The sequence below is a fragment of the Myodes glareolus genome, chromosome 14, assembly GCF_982192425.1.
Source record: "Myodes glareolus chromosome 14, mMyoGla1.1, whole genome shotgun sequence".
Taxonomy (NCBI): Eukaryota; Metazoa; Chordata; class Mammalia; order Rodentia; family Cricetidae; genus Myodes; species Myodes glareolus.
In genome coordinates this window covers 5621559-5646625 of record NC_142039.1, presented here as the reverse complement: position 1 = coordinate 5646625, position 25067 = coordinate 5621559, and the positions used below count along the sequence as shown (strand labels likewise).

Genomic DNA, 25067 nt, shown 5'->3' with positions numbered 1-25067 from the left:
AAGCAGTTTAATCTCCTCCCCCCCAAACATTCTTTATATCATCAGAGGAGAAAGGTTTGCATAAAAGCCTTGGGAAACTGATTTATTGTGTAATTATTGTCCATTTTGGAAGACTTGGAAATAGATATAAGGGGAAATGAGCTTAACTTGTTGATTTATTTCTGTGGATTATAATTTTTGGAGATTTGTTAGATATCATCAGTTAGATATCATCATCATCACTGTTGAAAACCAGTAGGATACGCATGCCAGGCATGAAATGATTGATACTCTGTTTCTCCTTATTTTTCATGGATCCTTCTGTGCAAGCTTGAGAAAAGGTTTTAATTCTTTTCTGCATAACCCATCCCCCATATTTGACATTTAAATTCACTAATGGCAAATTGCTACATATTGTTTATGTTGCTCACAAATAAAAAAGAATAGGTACTTTTTTATTTTACATCTTCATTCTTAAAAGCTGGTCATCTTTGAAATTCAATTTAGAATTAAGCTAATGGGTTCTGCCAGTCAATGGAAGTAATAGTTCTGTATACCAGTGCTCTAATGCTGTCGAGGGAAATGAGTGGATCAATGAAATGCCTAGATATTTTTTTTTGCTATATATTTTTGTAAAACTGCTAGTCAAATGTTGCTGTGGTGCATTTTATTTAAAGTGAAGATAAAAATCTGATGAATTAAGATGAATATCTCAATATTATTCATACCATATTTTGTCTTCTCTCTATACATCCCCAAATAGCACTTTAAAAAATCATCAGCAAGCAGCTTTTTGTCTCCAACTATCAAACTTATGGCTTATTATGCTGTTAATATTCTGTTTGTCAGCTGGAATTACACAATCCGTCAAAGCAGGTACCCTCCCTGTTATCATTCGGTATTCTTATGATCCTTGAGAGATCATCTTATAAAATGTCGCTTAGTCTCTGATAACAGTCCTTAGCCTGATTTCCCTTTGGCCTCCAACTTTAGAAAGGATTGGAGGGCAGTAAGGAAGACTTAAATGAGGTGCCTGTTCAAATCACTTGTCGAGAGACACTAGAACTAGAAGCTTCAGTAAACGGTGGGAATCTAGACAATTCCTGCGTCTTTAGCTGCGGTGGCCAAACAGGGTAATGCTAATGTAGTCTTCAATCTTTAAGAGAGCCCTTAAACAAAGAAAACCAAGGAGCATCCTTCTGCAGGTTGTCAGTTTACAAAAAGCAGTTTTAGAGGATTTTTGGCTCCTCTCCAAGCGACTGTGAGCATCAGGTTTCATTTGCCAGGTGCCAGCTTTTGCACATCCTTTGAGACTCGTTCGCTAATCTGCACAGGAGCATTTGGCCCTCTCAGAGTGCTCACATCACAGGGGCCAGGGGCTTGCTGGAGCTGCTATCAGATTCAGATGCAGATCCTCACACTCTCAGTCAGCCCTGGATGGATGCAGTGGGAATCCCTTGCAGGCAGCGTGTAGGGGCCACAGGAGCAGAACAGATGTAATTAGGGGGACATTTCTGCCAGAACCCCAAAGGTCATGCTGTTCTGAATGTTAAGCTACCTCCCTCTGTAGTTTCACATCATTATCAGTAAATGAAAGCTGTGGTTCAGGAGAAAGTCAGATGAAATTGCAGACCAAGGGGAAAAACTGTATAGAGTGAAGGAACCCCGGAAAGAAGCATCAGACTTGTGTTTAGTTCATGGAGAGTATCTCTGTTCAAGCAGAGTTGGCTGGAGTTCTGGTGTCCAGAGCTCCTGCGCACACCTTAAACATCCTCTCAGTTCTATGCAGAGGTTACCATACCAGAATTTCCACAGAGTTAAATCCTGTGTGCTCATAGATAGGTTCATCTAGAAATATATATAAGCTATAAATCCAAATTGATTTCCTCACTCAAAAATGATTTCAGGACAGCAGAGTGGAGGGCCCTCTGGAGGGAGAAGTAGGCTGTGATGTCAGCTTCAGGCTACAATGAAATGGGGAGTCAATGAGGCAGAGAGAAGGGGATGGCATCTTGCAACAGCATCTGCTGCAGCTGAGGGACTTTATACCTTTTCTGAATGAGTAATCTGATGAGGTCAGAGTCAAAGGGCCTGCAGAGAGAGAAAAAGGGGCGGAGGCATGATCTGAGGTCATAAAGGAGGTAATGTCAAGAATTAACTAGAGTCGCAAAATTCCAGTCCCTCTAAAATGTGCTCCTTCCCAGTGCTATCTGTTCCGATTGTCGAATTCTCTAGCCACATGCCCAGAGCTGATAAGAGAGCCTTCTAGTCCCTGAGATAAGCAATGTATTTTTTCCAGTGCTGTCCTTTATCTTGTTCTGCCCACACTTGGGACATGAGACTCACATCACAGGCACCAGACAGATGTCCAGCAAGTGACAGATACCTTTTTGAAAATCAGATGCTACTTCCAGAATTTTGCTTTTTTCCAAACTGCTGTTGCTAAACAAAACATGGATTTATTGATAGCCTTCTATGGGACAAGATGAGAAAACAGACTCCTGATGAGATATTTATAACCACATTTTAAATAACAGCCTCAAGGGGTATATGGAAGGCAATCCATTTGCAGAATTTTAAAGAAATCTAGAAGTTTATTAGATAATCTTTTAATGGAAGAGTCTAGCCATTGATTATATTTTTTCACAGATCTGTGTTTAATTCTGCTCTAAATCTCAACTAAGAGGGGGCTTTGCTGATCATAATCACAATTCAGACAGGGAATACTGTCAAGAATTAGCTTTGTCGACGCCATCTCTAGACACTCATCACTTTGAATCCAGGGCAAATCACTCGGCAGAGTGTCCTAGTTTCTCATTTTTGTCCTGTCTTTGTAATCATCAGCCATTTGTCACTGATATTATTATGAATGCTGGCATGCCTGAAGGATGTCATCGTGTGGCTGACTCTCGGAACAGCTCAACAAAAGAATGTTAGCAGTATCAATGCAAATGGGAGTAATGATTTGGGATACCATAAAATTTTAGTTTGCAATTATATTGAAAGTGTAGTAGGAAGTAATCTAATCCCACGTTGCAAAGTACATATGATTTTTAAAGGGCCCATTTGAGAGAAGATCTTTAGAGAGTGTCTTGGGAACTACTAAACTCTAAGTAGTCTCTGGTTAGAGCAAGGGTTGCTTGAGTGTGAGTGCACGTGTGCACATGATCATGTGTCTTTGTGCTCACAGGCACACTTGCATATTATATCTGAATATGCATCTCTTGTAACTGAAGTATCTTTCAAGATCCTTTAGTTATTAAAAAAAAAACCATGTGTTTGGGAGACATTTATTTTCACTGGTTGCAATCCTAATTCCATTTTATTCAGGGCATCCCCGATATTTTAATCAGCTGTCTACTGGATTGGATATGGTTGGGTTGGCAGCAGACTGGCTGACATCAACAGCAAACACTAACATGTAAGTAGCTGATTACACAAAAATCTATTTTGTGTAAACCTCTTTGCATCATGTATTCTCATTCTAGCTTAATTTTAAAAACACCTTTATATGTCTTTGATTTTATCAAACTATGCAAAATATTAAAATACAAAGGAGACTTTTTAATATTCTGATTTAAAATGATAAGTTATATGAAAGAGAAGAGCGCCCACTGTGGCATTTTCCAGAGTCACACTGTGTTGTGTTCTGTATTCAGTACAATAAGCTACCCCTGTATCTTTTATGTCAATAACTGAAGATCTTGGCTTGAAGGCTACAGAAAAATGAGCAATGTTTTGGAAAGTCTTTTATAAATAATTTTATATTTAATGTTAGAATCCTTCCATCTATGAATGTAAGTTTTAAAAATCAGAAAATATTCTGTGATATTATAATAGTAAATAACTTATTTGAGCTACATACATAAACTATTGTCATTTATCCATTTCAGGTTCACCTATGAGATTGCTCCTGTATTTGTGCTGTTAGAGTATGTCACACTAAAGAAAATGAGAGAGATCATTGGCTGGCCAGGGGGCTCTGGAGATGGAATATTTTCTCCTGGTATATATATTTCAAATTTTCTCTGTTTTATTCTTTTGACATGCCATGTTATAAACTTAAGAAAAACAAACATCTATTTTGTGGTTAGGATTAGAATACCTAGGCTGTGTGCTTGTCAAAATAATGAGTGTGGCTGAATCCATTGAACACACTTTCAAGCTTACTAATGCCAGTTGCTTGTGCTTAATGGTATAATCAGACAAGATAGTCACCCAATACTTCTACCTATATATAAGATGTATGTATAGTGCTGGACAAAGGAATAACAATTGCTAATTAGAAAATTCACACTTGCTGCATTTCCCAGAATTAGTGAAATGTAAAAGAGGCATTTAATACAACACTCAGTGTGTGATGGTGTGTGCTGAGGCTCAGTGTGTGATGGTGTGCTGAAGCATGTTTCCTCGGTTGAGCTCATTCCCTTCCCCAGTCTCTGGAATAACGAGCAAGAAAGTAGGTTTAGGCTAATTTCTAATTTCAAGGAGGACAAACAGTGCATGGAAGATGATTCCTTAGAGCTGAAAGAGAGTAGGGATTTCCTTGAGATATTTTTCCTTCCTTCTCTTTTTTATGGCACCCAGTGTTTTCCATTTTGCCTTTTATACCAGCCACCACGTGCTAGGTTCCACATTTATACCTCTCCCAGCCCATAGAACCAACCTGAAACAAATGCTGTGCCCTTAGCTCACGACTGTGACCTTGACTTGATTCATTGATGAAAGAGAAGTTAGGAGGGTGATGAAAAAAGTCACTGACCCATGCAAAAGAAGTCTGGTGTCAGAGCAGAACCTAATCAGTAAGAGGAAGCCAGTCTTCGGTACGCTCTGATGGTGGGATGGACAGGAGAGGCCATCTGCACATGCCAACAAAAGCATGGCCAGATTCTGATCCCTCTAAAGCAAACCTGCAGAGATAGGTGAGAAGTGAGAAAAGAGAGAAAACGTGTGAAGATGAAACAAAGACCCAACAACAGCGGTCTCAAAACTGCATATGTCTGTCTAACACCACCTCTCAACCATTAGTTCATGATTTTAAGTACATATCATGTTTTCTCAAATGCTAAAGGGAAAGGTGCTAGTTAAATGGAACAGAAAATTAGTCTTTTAAAAAAAACCAAGTCATTGAACAATAGTTGTGATGGATTCTTTCATTTTCTAGGCAATTTAATGCTTACTCTCCTTTGAGGCTAAGCTTGTAACTTGGTTTTTATTGTCTGGAGTTGATGCTTAAGACACATTTTCATGGAAGACTAGGTAGGGTTGGCAGGGTTATGATGTCAGCATCATTTCTACTTTACTCATTCTCTTATGAGGTTGACTGTGGAGCTGAGCTGTCCCCGAGATATGCCAAGAACAACATGGTTTCTATTTTAATGGTTCATAGAAGTAGGATGTTGACTATGAAATTTTGACTAGTCTAAATAGGAGACATACCTAATTATCTACCTTGTCTTGGAACCTGCATGCTCCAGAAAACAGACATCCCAAGGAAAAATCCTTTTTGATGGTTCTGCTAGGTTCTATATGGCCTGGTGGGTGGTGGCAAATTATTAGGTGGAAACTGTGGAGATTCTTCCTTTGAGCCTGAAGACTCATGTTTCAGCTTAGTGAGAAAGCCAGAGATGTAATGTTATGTTGTAATATAAATACTCCAAGTCAGAGGGGACAGCAAGAGAAAGCATTGGGGACCTGTTTCTCCTCAACTTCCTAAAGGAAGAGTGATGGCTCATAGCATCCTTATTTGCTGGCAGATGTTTCATTAGAGAGCATCTAGCCTTGCTCCTGGGCTAAAGAGTCAAATGATCCAAGGGGTGGGAACAGAGAAAGCAGAATTACAGGCACCTAGGTTGTGCCTCTGTTCCTAGGACTAAATCTTAAGAGTTGGGTCTTTGGCTTGGACAAAATGCTCAACTTGTTTTGATTGTTGCTCAGTTCTGTTCATCTCCACCACTAGCACCCAGAGACTTGGTACTTCCTGGAAATTCGACTATGACTTCTAGAATTCTGTTGAGAGAGGTTTCTGTCCCTCCTGATCCTGCAGCCGTTCAATCCCATAAAAACATGCAGAGGCTTATATTAATTATAAACTGGTTGGCCTATTCGATCAGACTTCTTATTAACTCTTATATCTTACATTAACCCATAATTCTTATCTGTGTTAGCCATGTGTCTTGGTACCTATTTTATCAATGAGGCATTCTCTTCTTGCTTCCTTTATGTCTGGGTGACGGCTGTAGACTGAGCCTTTCATCTTCCTAAAATTCTCTTGTTCTGGTCACCCTGCTTATACTTCCTGCCCAGCTACTGGCCAATTAGCAGTTTATTAAACCAATAATAGTAACAAATTTTTACAAGGTGAAAGACCTTTATCCCACAGCAGAACTCTGTATATGTAATATTATCTACACCTGAGGATCAAAGAGCGCTCTAGTCTTTGGCAGGTCATAAAGGATAAGGACTAAGGGAGAAGACCTGGCTGAGCCACAGGTCTTTTCCTGGCATAGTCATTCCAACATCCACCCTCATCCTCATGTGTTGTTACACAAGTCTCTCCATCATCCTCAAGGTTGCAGGATGTCAGAGCTGGAAGCTTCTAGTTCACACTTGAAAAATGCTTTCTTTGTATACATCCTCCTTTCTTTTCTCCCCTCCCCCACCCTCAGACTGGGAATGTAACAAGAGCTGTAGCTCTCAATGAAAAAACCAATGCTTCCCTCCCTAAAGAAGCATTGGGAATGTCTGAGGATCTTTTGAGTTGTCATGGTTTGAAAGAAAATACTGCTTGCAACTGAAAGCCACGGATGGGGCTAACCAATACACAGCCTAAGACAACTCACCTTAAAGGAATTCTGTAGCTCAAAATGTCTGTTAGTGCTAAGACCTGAGAAATCATAAGCTAGCTTGAAACATCCTCTAAAACTTGGTTTTGAGTCCACCACCACAGTGTCTGTCTTTCAACTGGGCATCAGACCTGAACATACTTGACCTGTTTTCTGTTGTCTTGAACCTCTAGGGTTCAACAAGGTAGTAGTAACTGCCTGCATTCTGACTATAGAGACACCATGATCTGGTTGGTGGTGACTTTGTACCAAGTGGCCTGCCTGTATTATAGTTCAGGGCTCATAATGCAAAGGTCATAGCCCTGTATGGGCCCTTCAACGTGGCAGAGCCTGCTTGCTCCTCAGCCACTACAAGAAAAGACTGATCAAACCATACAGGAAATAGTTCCAAGAGTTTCTTCCTTGGAGTGAACAGAGGGATACACTTTTACTCTGTCTTCTGGTCTCATGTTTTCTTTGCCAACATATGTGCATTTATATTTCCTGGATATCAAAATTCCTAAGCTTCTCAATAGTCCTGCAGAAAGTTTCATTGCTGGTCATGTGAGATGTTACTTACAGAGTAGGGTAAAACTTTATCATATAAAATCCTTGACAGTCTTGGGGAAATACAGGAAATGCAATTACATATGGAGCCGACATCATCAAACAGCATTGCATTAATGAGTGTAATTGTATCTCAGAGACATCTTTGAAAGAAAAGACCTGTTTAAGGAATGAACAGAGAATAATGAGATAAGCGTGGACATTTGTCACACATTCTTTAGGAACCATTAGCAGCCTGCAGCTTTAACAGTGGTTTGTTTATCTTAATCCAAGCATAAGGCATTGCTATAGAAAGAAAAGAAATAACTATTTGCCGCTATCATAGTACCAGGATTTTATAGGCCTACTGCCAACTGGTTACACTTATAAACTAGAGAGAAAAGAAAGAAAAACATCTCTTTTCAAAAGTCTCTTCAAGATGGGCATAATAGTACATACATAAATTTCAGAATGTGCTTTTCTGAACCATCTTAGCTGTACTTTGAATCTGAGGATGCAGTTCAAAGGAAAACTACAAGGATTTTCCCTGGAAATTATAGGTCATATATATATATATATATATATATATATATATATATATATATATATATATATATACACACACACACTGCTATTTATAACATACAATAATCTCATATCTGAATCAAGCCATTTCAGTCAGTGTTCATTGATATTATGTGGCATGATGCAAAAGACCAAGTGAATATTATATGTGTTTAGAACCAAAGTTACAGTTACCTTGCGTGAGGTAACGTGGCCAAGCACTGCCCGAAACATCTCAGACTCGTTATATGTTTGATTTTGAAATAGTTTGTGGTCGTTGTATATTGTGAGATGTTTTACTGTCGGCAGATTTTTCAACCCCGCCTCCCCACCTCATTCAGTCCTATGACCCCATCCTGGGCTGTGACCCACACAGAGAAAGAAACTGTTGTAGGCCTGTGAAATAAAGAATGCTGCTGGCGTGAGAAGTGTCGATGGAGATTAGAAAAAGTAACTGTTTCTGTGCCCTCCAGGTGGCGCCATCTCCAACATGTACGCCATGCTTGTCGCCCGCTACAAGATGTTTCCGGAAGTCAAGGAGAAAGGAATGGCTGCTGTGCCCAGGCTCATTGCCTTCACGTCAGAGCATGTATGTGTTTGCACCCTTCCCAGGGTTACTGTTGCATTGATGATCCGCAGTTGAATGAATAACACCCACAAGTGTTTTTTCTTCACGTGTTCCATTTCCTGGAGACACTTCGAAGGGGACAATCGAATTGAGCTGAGCTGCCCAAAATCTTCTTTGTCTCAGAAATGCATGGAAACTTAGATAAAGCAGAATTTATACCTTTTATTTTAAAGATTTATTTTTAGTTATGTGTATATCTGCGTGTGGGTATGTGCATAGATACGCAGGTCCTCATGTAGGCCAGAGGCCTCCGTGTGGTTACAGGCAGCTGGGAGCCACTGGTATGGATGGGGACCATACTTCAAGAGCAGTACCTAGCTCTCTAACTGCTGAGCCATCTCTCCAACCCCAAAGCAGAATATATTGAATTCCAGCTCCCGTCCTCCATGTCTGTCTATACAGTGTGCTGAGGGCCAAAAACAAGAGAAAAGGCAGTGTGGCTTTCAACCCTTCCAAACCCCTGAAGCCGGACTTCCTATCATCCAAGTTCTAGGAAGCCCCGTTGTTGAACTCTTTCCGATTAAAACTGCAGTTTTAGTGATTAAATAAATTCAACCCTGTGTCTTTAGCCATTTAACTCCAAGCTGGCTGGCTTGATTTAGTACTGTATTGGTTATGTTTCTTAGACAGCTTGGGGGAGGGTTTACTCTCCCTCATGGTTTCAGACAATCCGATGTGATGAGACAGTATGGTGGAGCAGAACAGAACACCATAATGGGGCCAGGAAACAGAGACTGAGCACACTCCCTTCTCCCCGCTTTCACTCTGTCTCGGCCTCCGGCCCATGGGTTAGTGCACCCCACTTCAGGATGGGCTGTACCCCCGCTCAGTTGATCATCTTTGGAAACACTCTCATCTCGTGGGCATACCTAGAAATACTGTGTACCTCCTAGGTCATTCTGAATCCAGTCAAACCTCCAGTTGAAGAGTAAGCATCCTAAGTACCACAAGGAAATGGTGTAGGGGCCTTTTCTGTCTGATCTTTGATCTGATCTCTGTCATGCACTGACTCCGGCCTACCTCTGGGGGTTTGCTAGATGAAGGAGAAGAGCTCTGGCCCTCCTTGTTGGAAATCATGGCATAGAACTTCCTGCTCCCCCTGTGCCCTTCAAAGAATACACGCTATCCTTCCTACTACCATGTAGGCAAGAAAATAATGTTCCATTCTGTGCACATAGCGACCAGCTCTAATGTACCAGAGAACCAGTTCTCCCTTTCTCTCTCACCTAGCAGGGCAAAGCAGCAAGGGAGCTACACTGCAACAGGGCCACCCCCTGCTGACACGGGCCTCATGCTTTGACCTACATCAGGAGATAACTTTTATTTGCATTTAGCTTCTCTATGGATAAAACAAGTATATGTTCCTTCTCCCGATTTCCAAGAAGCAGATACAGATCTCTAAATAGTTAAACATTTCTGTATACTCAGCTTCAAAATGCTCAGAATTGTTTTATGTGAGACATTCTTTTCTTTGGCTATCTAAGGTTAGCCCGGTAGCAAGCCGCCTTGTGCTATCTGTCAGGTATCTCTACCTTCAGCATAAGCTCTGGAGCCTCACACTTGACAAAAATTGACAGCCTGTTCTGAAAAGCTTGAACTATATGCTCTGAGACTACTTTTGTTCTTCATATTATAAACTTGAAGTCCACTCCTTTATTCCTAAGAGGAAGAAAGGCAACTCAGCTGTTTATTTCTCAGTGCACATAATGAACAATGGTAATTTGACTATGATCCTTAGCTAGAATAGCAACTGACTCTGGCTATAGACTTTCCATTTTGACACATGAATTATTCTTTTAAAATATGATATATCTGATTACTCTTCGACAGTCTAAAGATACTTCAATAAATAATGAGAATAGCGTTATTTGATTTCCACAGTCTTGTGGGGTGGTAATAAAATATATAGAGGGCCTGGCACAGACCGAGGCAGGCCCTGTGCTTGCTGCCTCAGTCTGAGTTCATATGAGCTTTGCTCATGATGGTTTAGAGGGCCTTGGTTTGGTGGTGGTGGTGGTGTCCTCCATCTCCTCCAGCTCTTACACTCCTTCCACCTCATCTGCCACAGCCTTCCCTATGCCTTGAAGGGAGGGATTTGATGGAGACATTCCATTTAGAGCTGAGTATTCTGAGGTCTCTCACTGTCTTCATAATGTCTGGCTGTAGATCTCTGTATTTGTTCCCATCTGCCAAGGAGAAGCTTCTCTGATGATGGTCGAGCAAGGCCCTGATCTATGAGTAGAGCAGCCTGTTATTAGGAGTCACTACATTTTTTAGAACAGTAATATTTGGTTTTACCCTAGGTCCTTGTGATATATAGTCTCAGTCCTTGGTCACCAAAGCAGTAACAAGTATGGGTTCCACCTAGCAGAATGAATCTTAAGTCAAAGCAGACATTGACTAACCACAAGCTTTGTGCCACCATTGCCCTAGCATATGGTGCAGGCAGTGAAACCTTGTGCATCAAGGTTTGTGGCTGAGTTTGTGTTTTCATTTACTTTGAATAGCTTGCCGTCCTTACCAAAGATGCTAGAACATAGGGGCTCTATGTAGACACTAGGTCAACTTCTCCATGTTCAATGGGTTTTACAAGTGCTGTAAACTTAAGGTTTTGTAGTTTTCGTGATCAAATTTCTGTCATGAGCTTTTTTTCTTAATTAGAAGATGATGCTGAATTATCAATTCCTGCCTGTGCCTGGAATAAACCACCCTCCTATGCCAGGCTAGAGGGACATTTAGAAAAAAGCGGCGTAGCACCTACCTGCACCATTCACCCAGACTATTTTAGGCACAGTGCTTACAAGTGAGTCCTGCTCTGGAAGCAGCAGGCAGAGAACTCACCTGATTTCTATCTCTAGTTCCTTTGGGTTTGATTAATCCTTTCCTATAGCTCCTCTTATCTTCAGGGCAAGAGTACATATTTCCCACGTATTTTCAGATTTTACAACCATTTTGTTTGTATGTGCTCCTGAAATAGCTCCGAAAAGTCTAAAGAAAGAAAAGTATCAAGTCTTTCACAAATGGCCTTTTCTCCTGTCTAAACACGGTCAGTTCTTGTGGTGGGATTTCTCCCATAAGGAGAAGGAGAAGGAGTTTCCGCACTGGTTTTGGAGTGGGGAGGACAATAGTTACAGTGACTTTCTTCTTTCTTCTTTTCCTTTGAGAGGTTGTCCCAGCCTGATACTTGCAGGATGCAGATGAGAATGTCAGAAAACCCTTGCCTTGTGCCTGGGGCACAGGAAGCTGTACTTATGTAATTTTGTAAAACACCAATCCTGCTTTGTAGAGGGGAAAACCAAGCTGCAGCCATGAGAGATGCTTTGCCCTGGATTACACAACCAGTGTGGCACAGCCCTGTTCCTCTGCCACCCAGTTCTGTACTTTCAACTGCTAGGCTGGGACACGAAATGCCATCCTGTAGCTAGAGGCTCCCGAATGTACTTGTAGAATCATGTCTCAAGTGCTATTTTCCTCTTCTACTTACTCCAGTGCTAATGTTTCCTAATGTACCAAACCAGGTTAAGTTAATGTTATTTTATTCTGGGTGCTGACTTTGTCATATGACAGGTTTAGTTAGAGCCATAATCCTAGTTTAAGGTTACTATTGCTGTAATGAAACACCTTGGCCAATAGCAAGTTTGGAAGGAAAGGGCTTATGTGGTATATACTTCCACATCTCTGTTCATCACTGAAGGAAGTCAGAACAGGAATTCAAACAGGGAAGGAACCTGGAAGCAAGAAATGATAAAGAGGCCACTGCTGGGTGCTGCTTCCTGGCTTGTTCCTCATGCTTTATTCAGTCGGCTTTCTTGTAAAACCCAGGACAAACAGCCCAGGGATAGCACCATTCACAATGGGCTGGATCCTCCCAGTCGGTCACTAATTAAGAAAACATCCTATAGGTTTGCCAATAGCCCAGTCTTACAGTTTTCAGTTGAGGCTCCCTCTCTACAATGACTTTAGCTGTGTCAGTTTGACATAAAACTCTCCAGTATAGTGACCTGGGAGGAAAATGGCGTTTAGTTACTCCAGAGTCCATCACTTCCCATATTTGGGGTGGGGGAGTCACCCTTTATTACCTGCATGATCAGTGCAGACTGGAACATCATCTAGAGACAGCAAGGACTAGCACTCATCTAGCTGATAAGGAGGACAAGCTGGTACATTTTTCTCTCTGTTCAAATGAACTGCTTTCTTGCAAAACTTGGACAGGACTACATTAAACAAACAGCATTAGAAGTGAGTGAGTCACTACTGAGCTGCAACAGAAATGGTACTGAGGCCATGAGCAACGAGTTCCAAGATGACTTCCCTACAATATATAACATCACAAGATCATGACACCAGAGGGGCCAAACAGTCCTTCATTCCACACTCACCCTCTGCTGAATCATCACCTCCCCCAAGCCTTCCATGAAAGAAAAGCTTAACAAAAAGCAATGGAATGAGTTCTAGATAAGTTCTTAAAAGCTGATAAAGCGAGGATCTAAAATCCTTGCTCAAATCTCATCTGTCGCTCTGAACTCTCGAAATCCCATACTTTGAGATGTTTTTCACATCTCCCTTTATTCCTCACGTGACAGAAGCTCTTCCAGAAATAATACAATGTCATTGAGGAAAAAAATGTCCTTCAGAATTGTAAGAAAAAGGAGGATCTCTCTGGCAAATTCCCTCCACTTTTCACAGATCAAGAATTGCATGTATCTATGTCTTCTAGAATGGGTCATCAGGCATCTGCTCATGCCTCTCATGGGAAGAAGGGAAGTAATTCTCCTAACTACACCAGAAACAGTTTGCACACTTCATATATGGCATTCTGGAGGGAGTCAATTCCCAAAGTATTTATCCTTAAGTAACAACAAAATTTTTATTTAAGAAATACAAAAATTTTATTTAAGAAAATATGTTTCACGGAAAAGGGCAACTCTCATGACACACATCAGACACAAACTGACAGAGGGAGAATAAGAAAATAGGATCTGAAGTCAGTTCAACTTCAGTACCCCTGATCTGCTTCTGCATTTGTACCTCATTTTCAGTCCTCTCTCACGTGACTTTCTCCTCATGCTTACTCCTGGAAAAGAACTTAAAAAACTTTCCTTAGCTCATCTTGCTTCTTCTGTGCCTGGATGACAACTGCAGACTGAGCCTTTCCTCTTCCCAGAATTCTTATATTCTGGTTTTCCTGTTTATACTTCCAGCCTGGCTACTGGTGAATCAGTGCTTTATTCAACCAATACCAGCCACAAACCTCTAAAGGGTACAAGACTCTTGTCTCACAGTGCTTCCTTCTTTTTCCTTTTCAAAATAAGAACTCTAAATCTAATTTCCTTTGCTTAGTTTTTTCCTGACCATTACCCATAACAACTTGTAACTAACATTCTATAAATAAATTAATTAATTAAAAAGACAAACATCTATAATTCATCTTTTTGGGAATGTGGGCATAGTTTTCCAGGCTGCTTCCTGCTGAGTGGAGGCATTGATAATCTTATGGGAACCTAAAGAAAATTTAGGATTATGGTCAAATCTTGAGTGGAATATTCTGTGAGGCTTGATCATCTCAGTCAGCAGTCTTGAGGCTATTCTGGATGTAGAAGTCAGAGGAAACTCCAACAGAGGTCCTCTGAAATGTTGGCTCATCCATGCCATCTGCTCCTATGTGAGATTTTTCAGAGGGTCTTTCTTGATCAACCCTTATTTTTCTTAACCCAGAATGAACCCAAATGCTCTCATTTCCTGTGGAAACAAAAGCAAAACCTCTTCATCAAAGTAACATATCCTTTGACTTATATTTTAAAGTTAAGGCATTTTCAAAATATATTTGTTGGATTAATTCAGCAGCATTTATAATCAAATGTCTTTTAGCAGCTGTTGCTCCTTCCTCAGCAGTCAAACACTTAAAAAACACAATAGTATACAGTATTCAGATTCTCTACGTATCTTTGTCTGTCCTGGAACTCACTCTGTAGACCAGGCTATTTCTGAACTCACAGAGATCCTCCTGCCTCTGCCTCCCAAGTGAGGATTAAAGGTGTGTGCCACCATACCCAACTACTCTCTTTTTTTAAAAAAAGAACTTTATCTTTTTTTTTCTTTCCCAAGCCTACATATAGTTTTAAACATACTGTAAACCATTTAGAGTTTCTTTTTCTTCTGAATCTATCTTTACGGTGTATCTCTCTTTTTCTGACCACATGAGTCTTTAATTTGCTAAGTGATATGGCTAGGATTAAAACCGTAGCTTTGACAGCTGGATCCACCCCATTTCTTATCTTTCTGAGAGTCCAGCCTCATGGCAGAGGTATTGGTGGGAACCATGTTTATTTCCACAACTCTATGGAGTTTCAAGATCCCTGCCACCACCAAGAAGCATGCTGTTGGCTATTCATAAACACCATTTAAGTGCTTTGTGACAGAGCCTCTTAAAAGGGCTGCAAGGTTTTTACAGCTAAATCTGAGTCAGGAAACCTCTCTTAAATGAAACGTGTTTGTCTCTAGAAAAACAGAGTCTACCCGAGAAAATGCTGCTATCAAGAAGCCATGCTTAACTGTTCTTTTGTGTCTAAAATTACTTCCCAAGATCTCTCAGGCTTTATGAGGATGTAGCTGTCCACATTGGTGCTATTTTATTTGCCTGGCTATCTCAGTCAGTAGAGCAAGGAACTCTTAATCCCAGGGTCATTGAGATGCCAAGTAGCCACCAGAGGAGAAAGACGTGAGCCACCAGCCAGAACCTTGCTGATAGGCCATAAGCCTCATAGTAAAATATAAAGCAATAGAAACGGATTAATAAGATATAAGAGCTATCTAGAAATATGCTTAAGCTGTTGTCCAAACAGTATTGCAAATAATTTAGTTTGTGAATAATTATTTTGGGTCTGGGCAGCCAGGAATGAACAAGCAGTCTCACCCACATACTAGCTCTCCTGGAGACACTGTATAGCCTTGACTAATAAGGAATTGGGACAGTGGGGTATAGTCCCTGAGCTGTAGACCCTTTACTTCTCCCTTCCTCTTTCCTCCCTTCCTTCTCATCCCTTCCCTCACTTCACTTCAGTTCACTTTCCCTTCCCTCCCCTCCCCTTCCTTCCCTCACTTCATTTCCTTCCCTCCTCTCATCTAACCTTCTCATCCCTTCCTTCCCCCTCCCTCCCTCCCCTCTATCTTTCCCTCCTGTATTGTTCTGAGCCGTACTTGAGGGGGACAGCAGCAATAACCCAGTATCCGACCCTAAGGAACATATATAGTCACAGGAAGAGTCTGGAGGGAACACTGCATCCCATGTCAGGTGGAAGGCCAGGTTAGAAGTACCTGGATAGGTGTGTTTATCTTCAAGGATAGTGTATAAAGCCCATGAGTTGGGGTTGGAGAGATGGCTCAGAGGTTAAGAGCAGTGACTACTTTACCAGAGGTTCTGAGTTTAATTCCCAGCAACCACATGGTGGCTCACAACCATCTTTAGGCCTATAGGGACACATACAGGAAGAACACTGTATACATAATAAATAAATCATTAAAAAATAAAAATAAAGCCCATGAGTTTTGAAATTAACTCAAAATGGTATAAGGTCTCTTGGCTTCCTCATAGACATTAATTCAGGGCAGTGAGCTCATTTCCTTTTTCTCTGTAAAAGGAACCACTACCTGCATAGTTGTTGAGAAGATGAAGTAAGCTAATAGATATGCAGGAAGGGTAGAGCTGACCCCTACCTGAGCCCTAGTGGCACAGCCAGCATTGCTGCTCTAGCCAACCCACTGGGGTCCCCTGTGGAGAAAGCACTGAACCCATTCAGGTGAGGTAGACGTGGCAGAGAGAGAGGAGTGAGATGAGCTCATATCTGGGAAATATTCCTTCTTGGAAACATGTATGCATACTCACCTCCAGTAACAGAGCTGCACCCAAGAATTCACAGTGCTGGCAGTTTACATTCTCTGTTGCTATGTTATCATCATGTTCAGATTTCCTTACCACTCCATATGACATATATTCATTTTAACAAATCAGGTAAATGAAGTCACTTATTTTACTTGAAGACTTCAAAATCCCTCTTGAGGTAGCTGAGACATTAGGATATTATTACACTGAGTAGGAGTGTGCAAGAATAAGAAGAGCTATACTTTGTGAAAATCTACTGAGGTCTATCCAGGTGCTCCATATGTACTTCATATGATATCTGCAGTGCCCACACCAGCCCTGCCTAGAGGCAGCTTTATTGCACCTCAATGAATGCACACCAACCTGTGTGTGAGACGCATGTGCAGGAGGACAAGGGAAGTTCTGTTGATCAGTGACAAGTAATGGAATTTACCCCTTGAGAAACAGTAAAGAAGCAGATTCTAGTTCAATCGTAGATTTGTCTTCCAGATCTTCCAGGTTGTTGGAAATCCTCATTGTATAAAGATCTGAGAAATATATCATTCACAAAGTATCAAGTCCAAAGACAACTGATAGTCCTCAAAGCTAAAAAGTAGGGAGGGCATTTGATAGAAAGTCTGAAGGGCTGGGAGCTGAGATCCCCAAACTACCATGTCATTTCTCTATCTTCTTTTGAAGTCTAGGGGTTGCTTCTTTTTCACCAAGGTCAGGGTAGAGAAGCTAATGACTACCTCATGATTAGGAAGGACCCCATCCCAATTCTTTTGGGGTATCAAAAAAGCCTCTGGATTTGCTTTTAGAATGGACCTTGCCCATTTAATCCTCTGTGATATGGCTAGCCATCAAATTTATGCCTCAACACTAGTATTTGTGGCTAGATATCCTAAACAATAAATAGTGGACATTTTCCTGGATTTACTCTCTGTTCAAATGGCCAATAATATCAACTAATATTTATCAGCTATATACAAAGTCTGTCCTCATACAATTCCTTTGTCCCATTGGAAAACAGACAATGAACTAGTTATCACTGTAATTTTGTGAGGCAGTGTGGCTATTTTACAGAGTAGGCATAAAAGATGTGGAGCTGATACGGAGACCCATATGGAATAAGGATGGATACATAAAATTACCACAAAGACAATTTGATCATAAGTACTGAAGTCCTGGAAGATGGAACAGTAAGCAAAGACTTCAATTAAAAATAATTTTAGCAAGTTCAATGACAACCAGAATGGCCAAACTACCAAACTAGAGGGTGGGAGGAGCATGGGGAGTAGAAGGGATGGCTGGGTACTGAGGGCTGTCTAAATCATCTTTGTTTCCTCCAAGACTAGTAAAGGCTGTGGTTCACTAAAACAATAAAATATTTGCCTGTGACTAGCCATGGCTTGGAGGAACTGCGGGGACTCTTCAGACTTCCCATCTCAATTCTAGCAGAAGGAGAGAAGCCAGCTTGCCAAGACTCCAGACTCTAGGAACTGGTTTGTCTCAGCGTTGCTTGTCTTTCCACTTATTTTCCTACCATTACCAAAAGAGGGTGAAACTTCCTCCTACTAGAAAGTGAAGAAAAAAGCACAGGCTTGGGAGATGGCAATCAGCAGTATTGCTGTGCAAACATGAGGACCTGGTTTTAATCCCCCAGAAACAGTGTAATATAGCCAGGCATGGCCATGTGCATTCATAATCCCAGTGCTGAAGAAGACACAGGGAGGTGTCTGGGGCTTCTTGACCAGGGCAGCTAGCTAGCCAATCAGTGAGCTCTAGGTTCCGTGAGCAACCCTGCCTCAAAAATAAGGTGCCTCATGATTGTGATTTAAGACACTCAGTGTTGACCATGAGCATGTGTGTGCGCGTGTGTGCACGCACACACCAACACTCGCTACAAGACTGAAGACGCCCATACCACAAACTGCAGCTATAAAGATGGATGGAATGATCAAAATTGGATCCTCTTCCAGATGACATTTCCATTCTCACTGAGAATGATCCTCCACACCCCCTCCTTCCTTATTTCTCCAGGCCAGTCTGGAATTCAATATAATGTGTCTTCTGGTCTGAAATATTATTTAGCAATCTTCCTACCTCAATCTCTCTAATTCTGGGAGTTTTGTGTGTCCTTATACCTGACCTCTCATTAATTTCTACTGGATAATTGCATACCATTCAAAACCATGAATTGTCAAAGCACATTTTCAGTACAAGCTGAATAATGTAAACTATTTCTAATTAGCAATGTATTTCATTTTAAAATATTTTTATTTTTAAAATTAGCTTATAACATAACAGGTTTCCATATGGGACTTTCATTTTGGTTGAGAGAGAGAAAGAGAGAGAGAGAGAGAGAAAGTCTTTCCCTTATCTCCTTGCTCCTTGCTCCCACTTTCCCTGCTGTACTCTTTTGTCGCACATGTTCCTTTCCACTTGTGCTATGACCCTGTAAAGTCTTTTTTTCTCCAGTTAGGCTCCTTGTTTATCCTTTCTTAGATACGTGGTGCTTGACACTCAGAGGTTAGGATCCGCACATGAGAGACAGTGTTTTGTTGTTCTGAGCCGGGGTAACCTCACTTAATGTTTTCCAGTTCCATCTGTTTTCTTGGACTTTTCATAATTTCATTGTTCATTATACTTCAGTAGAAATCTATTGTGTGTCTTACCACATTTGCACTATGCATCTGTTACTTTATAAACATCCAGACAGATTCCATTTCCTGGCTATTGTGAAGCAGCAATGAACATGAATGTGCTCAAATCTTGGTAGTGTCCTTTGGGTATCTGCCCAGAAATGGTATGGTTGGGTCAGGTGACAACTCTATTTTTAGTTCTTGGAGAAGTCTCTATATTGATTGCCTTAGTGGCTACACTGGCTTACACTCCTATATGTATAAAGTTTGCTCTTTCCCACATATCCTTGTGAGAGGTGAGCTGGTATTTATTATCCTTTGTTTCCGTGACTACAGTCATTCTAACTGGGGTGATTTGCAGTTCTCTGTGGCTAGAGAGATGTTGCGAACATCTAGAAAACACTTACTTGTCATTTTCATTTCTGTTTTGACAGCTATCTGTTCAGTTCAGACTATTGGCCCATTTGTTTCTTGGAAGTTGGGGTTTTGAGATATTTAATTTTGCCATTTTATATTTGCTAGATATTAACCTCTTATCTTAAGTAGACTTGACAAAGATTTTCTTCCATCCTACGGGCTGCCAGTTCATTCTGTTGAAAGTTTCTTATGCAGAAGCTTCTAATTTCATGAAGTCCCATTTGTCAGTTTGGGGGGATGCTTTCTATGCTAGTGTGGCTCAGAAACTGTTGCCTGTACCTATATCCTGAAGTATCTCCCTCTAGAAATGTTCAACATTTCAATACTAAAAATATAGAAACAAACTTTGTGAGGGTTGCCGTTCTATGCCACCCACCTCCCACGAGTTCCATATTGTCCTAGGGGTTAAAACACAAGATGCACACACAGATACAGAGTTCCAGTCATCCTCAAGAAAAGAATGCCCAATTTATTCAACTTAATCCAGGGTTAAATACTTTTGGCCCCAGTAAAGAAAAACTCCTCCCACCCAGAGGGGGCTGGGAAAACTGGCGCCTGTGAGAGCTTCTCTGCAGGCAGGTGGTCGAGGGTGCAAGGCAATGTCAGACAGGGTAGATGGGCTTTGGCGCCTGAGCTTCTTTCAGGCAGGTTGAGAAATTACCATTTTAAAGTAATATAGACCCCTCAGGCTATTGCACCAGGCTGTAGCAGAAGCAAGCACAGACCTTAGCAGGAAGTTTAGCTGGTTAGCGTAAACATTACTTGCATCCTGTGTTTTGGCCTCAAGGAACAGGGAGGACAGGGCCTCACAAAACTTTCCATCAAGCTGGAATTTTGATTTAGTTAAAAATAAAAATTGAATGGGTTTTTAAATATCTGTAATGGAAGCATGAGTTAGTTCTAAATAAGTACTAAGCTCTGTCAAAGTTTTATTACATTTTCCAAATCAGAAGAGAGAAGCGGGATGTGCCCATTGATGAGCAATAGCGAGCAATAGTGTGTTATGTTAATCTTCTTATTGGAAGACCAATTTTAATCCTTGAGGCTTCCAAATTCATTCATAGTTTTGCTTTCGGAAGCCTCCCAGAATGGTGTATCCTTCCAGGCCCTATTGGGACAGTTATTCCTACATGAAGACCACCTATCTGCTCTTGACACACAACCTCTAAATTCTCCCTGGACACTATTTTCCCAGAATCCTCAGCACCCAGGGAGGATATTGGCTTTTAGATGCTGTTCTCCTCTGGTTTATCCATGACAAGAGACCAAGGATTAAAAATGATTGTCACATGGCGTCTCATATATAGAAATGCATGCCACTCGGTTCATCTCTGCTGTTTCTTCCTTATTAAATGCCTCTGAGCTCTCGATTTCCTTCCTCCACATACATGTCTTCTCTCTGTGGCTACCACTCAGCTATATGCCTCTGCTCCCTTTCCTGGAAATATAAAGAGTGGTTGGTGCCCGATTTTCTCTTTCTATGCCTCATGTCACTTCCGTTCCCCATCTTTAAGCTCTCTATTGGGGCGTGTGGGCTTCCTTAAATCTGTGGCATTTTTACAGCAATCAATTATCCTTTGTAATTACTCCCCAATTACAGACCCCTGTTCTTTCTCATTAGAGACCAGACATGTGCCTCTCATAGGCAGGTGCATCCGATCTCTTACTTAGCCGCAATTTGGCAATCTGCAGATCGAAGCTTCAGAGCACATTCACTGAGGGGCACAATTTGAGGTATTTGTGCTTTTTCAGTTACGACAGCTGGCCTCTCTGAGCCCTCCCAGCAAACAGAGACTGAGCACTGCTTTCCTCTGAACTTCTGCTCTGGCTCCCCTAGTCTCTGCCGAATACAAAGGAGAACATTGGTTTGTGATTGAAGAGGCAAAGGAGGGCAGGTGTCACACAACCTTAAAATCCCTGGCCCAGCTGAGCTCTTTCTCCTAGCTCCCAGGTATCTTAGTAACAGGATATCCACGCTGTCATTCTGTGGCTGTAAAATTAAGCTAATGGCCCTCTCTCATTACTTCTAGTTACACTGAGCTTTTAAAACTCGTCCCTTTGGTGTGTGCCCTTTATTGGTTGATGTTATTTTTTGCTGTTACAAAAGTGATTTCCTGTTTTATCAGACAGTTTCCCTAAGAATATACATGTTCCGAGCTCATGCACTGCATACTTAAAATTTCAGATGCGTGGAGCCTGAGCATTTGAGAAGAGCGTGCCTCTTTAGAATCGTGATTTAAAATTCCACTCAGCAGCCCTTTGGAGATGTAAATTGAGGGAGCTGGTCTCCTTTTGGACAGCTTAATGATCTGTAGTTAATCGTAAGAGGCTGATGGGCAGATGCAGTACAGCTGGGCTTAGGTTAGCCTTCCCCAGTTCTCCAAATGCCAAGGTGATTACAGCCATCAAGACCCAGAATCCAGGCAGAAAGCAAAAGCACAAAGAGTTGGCAGCAGGCTGTCAGTATGCCCCACCTACCTGGACCCAGACACACACAGCTCCTAGAACTCTGGAGGAAGAGTGCTGGACTTAGGACCAGTTTCTCTCCCTACTTGCACACAATGTCACTAAATCCATAAAAATAATAAGTATAGTTTCTTGAAGATAGACAATGAGCATGAGAGGAGAAGGAAACCTTAAGGTGTGGGTCAGTGACGGAGGTAATAGAATACACGTGATGGGAAAGCAGAAGGGGACCAGTGGGGAAAGAAGTGGAACAAGTCAGAGGGGAACAGAGGACAGGGGAGACGACTGGAGAAATGGATCAAGGAAAACATTTGTATGAGAATGCCGTAATGAAACCCATTAGGAAGGAAGAAAAGGAGGGAGGGAAGAAGGAAGGCAGGGAGGGAGGAAAAGATGAATGGAGGGAGGGAGGGAGGGAGAGAGGAGACAAGCTTTGAGGAATAAAATGTGAATTTGAGAGTTAAACAGTGTATTGTTACCGGAGGCACTTGCTAAGTGTGAAAAGTTGGCTTAGGGCTAGGGGATGGCTCAGTGGGTACAACATACAATCATGATAGTCATGGGGCTGAGCCCCAGAACCCACATAAAAACCAGATGCAGTAGCACAGTGTCTGTAATCTTAGTGTATCTGTTCCGGGAGACGGAAGATGGAGACATGAGAAAATATCCAAAACTAGGGAGCAATAGTTAGCCTGGCTTAAACTTGAGACCTGTCTCAAGGTGGAAAGTGAGGACATGTGCCAGAGAGAAAGAGAGAGAGAGAGAGAGAGAGAGAGAGAGAGAGAGAGAGAGAGAGAGAGAGAGTTTCAGAATTACTGTGTGTGACCCCACATACAGTTACAATTTTCAGTATATTTTTATCTTTCCTCAAGAAACCCTGGTGAATTCAGCAAATATAACAACAGTAACTAAAGCAATCCCATTCAAAACATAACCAAAAGACTTGAATAGACAATTCACCGAAGAAGCACATGAAGAGAGTCTAGATCACTCAACAGAGAGCACACATTAAAAGCACAGGGTATTACTGCCACGTCTTTTAGGAAGACTGACCTCAAGAGCCAGAAAAACACAAGTCAGCTTCAGCGGGCTGGAACAATGGAAACCAGAGAGTCCATGGCAGCCTGGGTAACAGGGAAAGCCTGTCTCTAAAACAAGCAGAAATCATAAACGTTGGTGAGAATGTGGAGAAACCGCAACCTTTGTGTGATGTTGGTAGGTGTGTAAAAAATCACATAGTCATTGTAGACTATGTGTAGTTCAGCAATTTCTCAAAAGTTAAAATTATATCAACCGTATGGCCCAGTGATTCTGCTTTTAGGTATGTACCTCAAACAACAGAAAACAGCATCTTAAAGAAGTATCTGTGCACCTGTGTCTCTAGCAGAACTATTCACAATAGCCAAAAGGTAGAAACAACCCAGGTCTCCACAGGATCACTACATAAACACAATGTAGTGAATGCTGTACCTGAAACAGTTCAATTGACAGAGACCAAAACAGGGTGGTGGTTGTCAGGGGTGAGGAAAGAGAGAATGGGGAGTTACTATTTAGTGAAGAGCTTTGGTTTTACACAATGAAAGAGTTCTGGGGAATCAATGATGGTAATTGGTCCACAACAATGTGAAAACAATTAAGAACATAGAGATGTTTATGTCTCAGAGAAGGCTAACATGGTATTTAAGTTACACAATTATGTACTTCACCATAATATTTTAAAAACCATGCATTTTGATCCAGCTGTATTCCCTTAAAACTATAATAACAACCAATCTAGCAAGAAATGTCCATGAGTGCAATAGTGGCATGAATGTTAGGGAGGTGAACATCTGGTTTCCAGTTAGATTGAAAGCATGCTCTACAGGAGGAAATACAAGCCTCGCATCTCGTCAGGAACCCATGGCTGGGGACCTCATAGGGCCCAGAGGTAAACTTACTACTATTTAATATGTTACTAGGTTGACTTATTATCAGACTGCCCTCCAAATTCCTATCTGTACACCCAGAGGGTATTGTAGCTCTCAGATCCCAATAAAGAAGTTTCCTTGTTCAGAAAACACTGATTAACATAGAAACTCATAGCTAATCAAAGTACAGAGACTAAGTATCTGAGGAGTGCTCAGCCACAAATGGCACATCTGTATCAGGACTGGTGCCTATCATGGGAGAGGATGTGGAAAGGTTATAAAAGCCAGAGGTCAGGGAGGAGCAGATGGTGTCTTCTGGAGATGACAGGACTATTGTACTCATGAGCTCACACAGCCATGGTTGCCTCCACTACCTACATGAGAAGAAAACCAGTCTACATCCTAAAACAGAGTATGGAGGGACTCAGAACCTCTTCCCTAGGTGAGGACCTATTGAGAATGGTGACCTCTACGGAAGGAAGAGAAAGTTTACTTTAAGGGTGTGATCTCCTAGTAGGTCGACCATGCTCCAGTGGATGACTCCATCCCGTAAGTGTGTGGTAGCCCAAACTGGACTCAGTTGTACTAAAAAAAAAGAAGACATAAAGTTGGAAGACTTCATGTAAGGGGTGTGGGATGGATATGGGAAGACAAGTGGAGGAGTGAAAGTAAATATGATCAAAATATACTGTCTGCATATATGAAATTCTCAAAGAATTAATAAAATAGTGTGTTTAAAAACATAATAAATAAGAAGGTTAAAGAGATGGCTGAGAAGTTAAGAGCACTGGTTCCTCTTCTGGGGGACCTTGGTCCGATTCAACTACATCGCAGCTCACCAATGTCTGTAACTCCAGTCACTGTGGATCTAATACTGTCTTCTGGCCTATGTGGGCACCAGACACCCACATGGTACACAGACATACATGCAGGCAAAACACCCATACACATAGAAATTAATTAACATTTAAAACCACATGTATAGCTAAAGCAAACAAAAACCTAGTGAGAGTGAGTGGCTATCCTCTGAAAAGCCTGGGCATTGAAGGAGCCAAAGGACAACAAAGGAACAAAGCCAGAAGAGGGACTCGATCTTGTCTTCATAAAGAACTGATTGTAAATGTGTTTTGTTTTGTTTTTTTCTAACAGAGTCACTTTTCTCTCAAGAAGGGAGCTGCAGCCTTAGGAATCGGAACAGACAGCGTGATTCTCATTAAATGTGATGAGAGGTGA

General features: G+C 41.4%; 1 protein-coding gene across 1 annotated transcript in view; it reads left to right on the top strand.

Annotated features, from left to right (window-relative positions):
- The window catches only part of Gad2 (glutamate decarboxylase 2), a 68996-nt gene that overhangs the window by 3679 nt on the left and 40250 nt on the right, over positions 1 to 25067 (top strand). Inside the window, exons 5-8 of the mRNA XM_048461041.3 lie at positions 3310 to 3400; positions 3873 to 3985; positions 8387 to 8502; positions 24984 to 25063. Coding sequence (XP_048316998.1) covers positions 3310 to 3400; positions 3873 to 3985; positions 8387 to 8502; positions 24984 to 25063 — 400 coding nt within the window. The remainder of the gene's footprint in view (positions 1 to 3309; positions 3401 to 3872; positions 3986 to 8386; positions 8503 to 24983; positions 25064 to 25067) is intronic.